Source organism: Cannabis sativa, chromosome 1 (assembly GCF_029168945.1).
Source record: "Cannabis sativa cultivar Pink pepper isolate KNU-18-1 chromosome 1, ASM2916894v1, whole genome shotgun sequence".
NCBI lineage: Eukaryota > Viridiplantae > Streptophyta > Magnoliopsida > Rosales > Cannabaceae > Cannabis > Cannabis sativa.
This window is the reverse complement of record NC_083601.1, coordinates 8,917,878-8,923,877: the sequence shown is the minus strand read 5'-3', so window position 1 is coordinate 8,923,877 and position 6,000 is coordinate 8,917,878. Positions and strand designations below refer to the sequence as shown.

The window sequence follows — 6,000 nt, the reverse complement described above, 5'->3', positions numbered from 1 at the left end:
AACTTCAGAAAATAAGTTGATGTGATATATAATCAAAGGGAAAGGAAAAGACTAATATTTTTATGCTGCCAATTTCATTATTGATTTCTATCATTCTCTTCGATTCACTAGACTTCAGAAAATAAGTCAATATGTGATATATAATCGAAGAGAATAATATAAATCTTCACGATGTTATGTTGCCTAATTCATGATAAATCTTTATGAGTTTCCTTTGGTTCACTAGACTTCAGAAAATAAGTCAATATGTGGTATATAACCAAAGGGAAAAATAAGAGATTCAAAATAATGCCGTCGAAATCATCACTGAGTGTGGGTTTCTTAAAAAATATAATACTGATAATAAGAGCAGAATAAAAAAAATCAGTTGAATACGTAAGTTAAAAGGAAAATATTGATTGATCTACCCTACCAAAATTACTCTTTGACGAAATGAAAATTGTCGGCGTGAATCTCTTTGTCATTAAGGATCGTATATATGTATATCGATTCTCATAAAAATCATGATTTATGTATATATGCATATACATAAAACAAAATAAAGAAGTGTAACTCTTTTGTGTTCAATCGCATGCTTACTTTAAAAAAAATGAATATGTATTATATATATTTAATTGTCAAATATATATATATTGCATGTTCATGGCGTCAGTTATATATATATATCTATGTGTGCCCATGACATTTGCCAACGGAGACAGCAATCACGAAAAATAATAAAAGAACAGGTGACTGATGTCGCCCAATTAGTTACACTGCGGTCGCGGTAGTAAACGGGCTATATGTCGTATCCACAGGGAGGAAAAATACACTCAAAAGGACAATTAGTAATTTTACAAGAATAAAATATGAACCTTGAATGTGATGAGAATATTGAGAAATGATTTTTCAAAATTAAACAAGTAATTAAAATGAGAAGTGATCAGAAAATGATTATGGAAGACACAAGCTTTGTACATGCAATTATATTTTCCTAATAAAATTGATTCCTTAACCTCAACTATAATTCTACACCATTAATTATAGTTGGAAAATGTATATGATTAAGCTCACTAGAAAAATATGTTCTCTAATTAAATTAAAACTACTTCTAAAAATACTATCATATTATATAATTTAAATCGACAAAATACCACTGGCAGAATGCAGTAAAAATCATATAATATAATAAACACTCTAATAATTAATAGCCTAACTTACATAAGAAAAGCATGACTGAACTTATATAAAAGGTACTATTAAATTTAAAGTGCAATTTAGAAGAAGAGAAATTTAATATAACAAATGTGAAAATGAAGAACAAAGAGAATCAATATATTAGAAGAATAAAAATTGCATGAACTTACACTTGAGTCTTGCCAAAGAAATTAGCCTAGAAAAGCCATTGTCTTTACACCAAAATTAATAAAACAAAATAAAGAAGAAAGAAAGAAAAGACACAATTTTAGTATAATAACTCTAGGTAAAATCTGATGCTTTTGCTCTCCTAACTAGTCCTATTTATAAAGTTAAAATGCTCCCCAAAATTGATATTTTCGTGTACAGTATAATGGGGAAAGTGGCGCAAAATTCTGAGAGAAAATTGCTATAATGAACAATTTTCAATCAGCACTAGGAGACAAAAGGCAACATGGGGGATACGTGGCTTTGTTGGAGAGACCTGTGCGTTAGAATTGTTGGGGAAGTGGCTTGTGCGCATCAGTGATGGGGAGTGGTCCCACGTACTTGGTTTAGGCCTTAGATGAGAGTGGTTGATATTGGTTGATTGGTAAGAGAAAATTTGGAGTGGTGCTTGGGCTTGGACTCACATGAACAATATTTTTCCAACAAATATTATTGATGATGACATAAGAGAAGGCCTTGATTAGGTCATGTATTGGACTTCTTCCTTGATCTCATTCATTTATAATTTTATCACCTCATAAAATTTCTGGAAAAATAACACAAAATGAATATAAATTAAATATTTCCAATTAAAATAAATTTACCATAAAAACTAAAGAATATTTAATTTATATTAATTATATATGTATAAATAAAGGCTTAAAATGTACCAATATGAGTCTTAATCACAACCCCCAACTAGCTTATTGCTAGTCTCTAGCAATTCAAGCGAAAATAATGTCAACATGATATTTTTATAGGTCAAAAATTCTAAAAAGAATGGCACAAATATTCAAGCAAAATGTTAGTAACAAGCCAATAAAAACTTTTCAGAACTACCTTGAATAAATCTAGAGTTGTGAGTGTGTGCACCAAACCTGAGCCTTCTTACCACAAACCATAGCACATAAATACTTTCGAAAAATATACCAAGTAAAAGTCTCAACTCCATTTGCCTCACAGGTATTGAAAATATTTATTCATGGCTAAGGATTTCACTCATGGAGTTGGAAATTGAAAAGTGAGCACTCGAAAAGGATTAATTTAGGACAAACATTTGAATAAATATTGAAACGAAGATAGATTATGAATTATTTGGACAAACCACCATAAGAGTACCACAAACCAGCTTTTCGGAATTTTTAAACAAAAATAGACAATCTTTTACATTTATTCTAAGAGCCAAAACAAATAAAAAAAAACGAAATACTACAAACTTTTTTTTTTCTTTTCTATTTTTTTTCAAACAAGAGGCAACATGTTAGACAAATGGATAGAAATGTTGCTCTTGCAATTCTTTTTCTTTTTTTTCTTTTTTTTTTTTTTTGAACAAGAGGCAACATGTTGGATATAATGATGGAAATGTTGCTCTTGTATTCTTCTTTTTTTTTTTTTTGGTACATAAAGAAAATAATTACAAAAAGGCTCCTTAATAAGATTTGTCTATAAAAATTATCCCTTAAAGCAACATCCAATCAAACCCTAGTACCATGTCCAAAATAATTATAATCATTTCTAAAAATCAATAAAAATTCAAAAATTGTTTTCTCAAATCTCGCCACTCACAAAAACATAAACACTTAAACTTGGTAGCTTTTCTAAGCAAATATGTGCTAACAACCATCTTACCACAAAGTTTGGCATGTGCATTTTGTAACTCCAGAAAAATTCTAAGCAATAAAGATAGCAAAAATTGGCTTGAAAATAATATTTTACAAGAATAAATGAATAATTTTTGAAAAATTTGACCATGAAAATATTAATATGACAAAAAATTAAGAAAAACGCTTGAATATGCTCACCACCCCCAACTAAAATTAGACAGTGTCCTCAATGTCTAAATATATAAAAATTAAAAGAATAGGGAAAGAGAACACCTGGAGAGCAAGCAACCATGGATAGCAACGATATTGATCCTCGAAAAAAAAAAAACAAAACAAAAACAAAGGAAATAAATAGTGAATACAATATAAACATAAACAGAAATAGAAACAACCTGATCATTCTGGGTAGGCCAGAGTCACAAAGGTGATCTCCTCAGGTAAGCCTACCCTCTTACCAGAATTTGTCAATATCGCACATGGACCCGAAGAAGTGTTTCATAGATCGGGTTTGGAATCGCAAATTCTCATATTGCGACGGTGATGCTTCATCTTGGGACATCTCAAGAATGGAAGAAACATTAGCTTCCTCAGGTGGATAAAGCATATTTTCAGTATCAAAGTCATGGAGGAGATCATTTAAAGAATCAGAATCATCATGCAAAAGAACTTCCTCCTCAACAATTGTGTCTATCACATCAGTATGATAACAATCTTCCTCCTCGTCTGGTGGTTGTTTCGCAACATGAAAAATGTTAACCTCCATAGTCATATTCCCGAAAGATAATTTCATGAGACCATTCCTGCAGTTAATGAGAGCATTGGCTGTTGCAAGGAAAGACCTACCGAGAATGATGGGAATTTTTGACTCAGTATTAACCTCAGACTGAGTGTCCAAAATCAAAAAGTCAGCGGGGTAATAGAATTTTCCAACTTTAATCAAGACATCTTCAACTATTCCTCGTGGCTTTTTAATTGAGCGGTCAGCCAATTGTAGCACCACAGATGTGGGCTTGATTTCTCCTAAGCCTAGTTGCAAGTAAATTGAATAAGGCATGAGATTAACACTTGCACCTAAGTCTAGGAGAGCTTGACCAAATCCTTGTATCCCAATTTGGCAAGCGATTGTAGGACAACCTGGATCTTTGTATTTGATCGGTATCTTTTGTTCAATCACCGCACTTACTTGTTCTGTCAAGAATGCAGTTTTCTTGACATGGTGTTTTCTTTTCATGGTGCATAAATCCTTGATGACCTTGGCATATGCTGGTACTTGTTTGATCACATGCAAGAGAGGCAGGTTGATCTTCACTTGTTTTAAATTTTCTAGGATTTCACCATGATTTTCCAGTACCTTCTTAGAAGATTTCAAAGCTTGAGGGAAGGGCACCTTCACTGGAGGGTTCTGTGGCATATTAGCATCTGGAGCAGGCATTGGTGCACTAGTTGTCTTAGGTAATGGTGATACTGTACTTTGACCACTTCGAGTAGTTATGGCATTAACCCCCTTAAGATTAGACTCTGAAGAAGTAGAGGTTTGTGCCATATGTTGCCCTTTGGGAGTGATTAGAGGCTGAGCGGGAAGCTTACCACGCTCTTGAATGGCTGAAGAATCATTTAACTTTGTTAATTGAATCTTTATGTCCTTCAATTCCTCTATCACCTGAGCAAAATAAGTCCTAAACTCTAGTTGAGAGTCTGCGAGAATTTTCATGGAATTCTCAAGAGAATTATTTTGTTGATCAGGTTTCCATTGGCTCCCAGATGCTTGATTTTGACTTGTATCCTTCCAACTGAAATTGGGATGGTTACGCCAACTAGGATTGTATGTGTTGGAGTAGGCATTATAAGCCTTCGTGTAATCCCCTAAGGCATTACACTGTTCCTCATCTCCTCCCCTCAACATACTAAGACTAGGGCACTCTTGTGGTTGATGATCAGTCCCTCCACAAATGAAGCATGGTTCTTGCTTTTCCACTTTTGCAGCCATCTGGAGTGCTTTACCTTCTTGAGTTTTGAAAGCCTCAAATTGTTTTTTCAAAGCTTCAAGTTGAGCTTTCACACTATCCTCCTCCTTCAATTGGTAGACTCCGGCTGTTCGTGGCTTGTCCGTAGGACTTGGCGCATTCTATGTGTATGATTTTTCTGAGAATTCTTCAAGATATTCCAAAGCTTCTTCGGGATCTTTCTGAAGGAAGTCGCCATTGCACATCATTTGTACAAATTGTCTTTTGTCGGCTGTGAGACCGTCGTAGAAATAGCTGACAAGACGCCAACTTTCGTATCCATGATGTGGGCACTGGCCCATCAAATCTTTAAACCTCTCCCAGACCTGATGAAATTTTTCGTGGTCCTTTTGGGTGAAGGTAGAGATTTGCCTCTTAAGGTTGCTGGTCTTATGGGGTGGGAAAAATTTAGAGAAAAATACTTTTGTCATTTCTTCCCATGTCCCAATAGACCTTGGCCTTAAAGAATACAACCAACTTTTGGCTTTTTCCTTGAGTGAGAAAGGAAAGAACTTTAATCTCACCAAGTTAATGATGTCAGCTTGGTTGTTGAATGTGGCCACCACCTCTTCGAAGGCCTGAATATGCACATATGGACTCTCATTTTCCATACCATGAAAGGTTGGTAAAAGTTGAATCATGCCAGGTTTGAAATCGAAGTTGGGCATATTCATGGGATACATTATGCATGAAGGTGTGGCCGTACGCGTAGGATGTAGATAATCCTGTAGCGTTCTTGGTTGGATTTCCTGTTGTTGAGCCATCATTGGAAGTGCAGGAAGTATGGGTGATGGTGGTGAATGAGAACGAGTGGAAGAAGACGATTTAGGAGAGTTTTCTAAAATTTCAATTTGTTGTTTTACAAATCTCCCTAATTTGTCTCTATTTCGTGACATTCACTTTTTTTTTTGTGTGTGTATTTTCACTTGTTAAATAATGTAAATTACAACTATGTAATAATGCAAGGGTATTCACACAAGATATTCCCAGGCCGATTGGGAAGGTTGCCA

General features: G+C 34.2%; 1 protein-coding gene and 1 non-coding gene across 2 annotated transcripts; one reads left to right on the top strand and one right to left on the bottom strand.

Moving 5' to 3' along the window:
• Positions 1-3,438: 3,438 nt before the first annotated feature.
• Positions 3,439-4,974, bottom strand: LOC133035559 (uncharacterized). Its single transcript, XM_061111428.1, has one exon. The coding sequence runs from the start codon at positions 4,972-4,974 to the stop codon at positions 3,439-3,441; it is 1,536 nt and encodes a 511-aa protein (XP_060967411.1).
• A 292-nt stretch (positions 4,975-5,266) lies between these two features.
• On the top strand, positions 5,267-5,373 carry LOC115721467 (small nucleolar RNA R71). The gene has a single exon (XR_004012489.2). It is a non-coding gene; the product is annotated as a small nucleolar RNA R71 (small nucleolar RNA).
• The last annotated feature ends 627 nt before the right edge of the window (positions 5,374-6,000 follow it).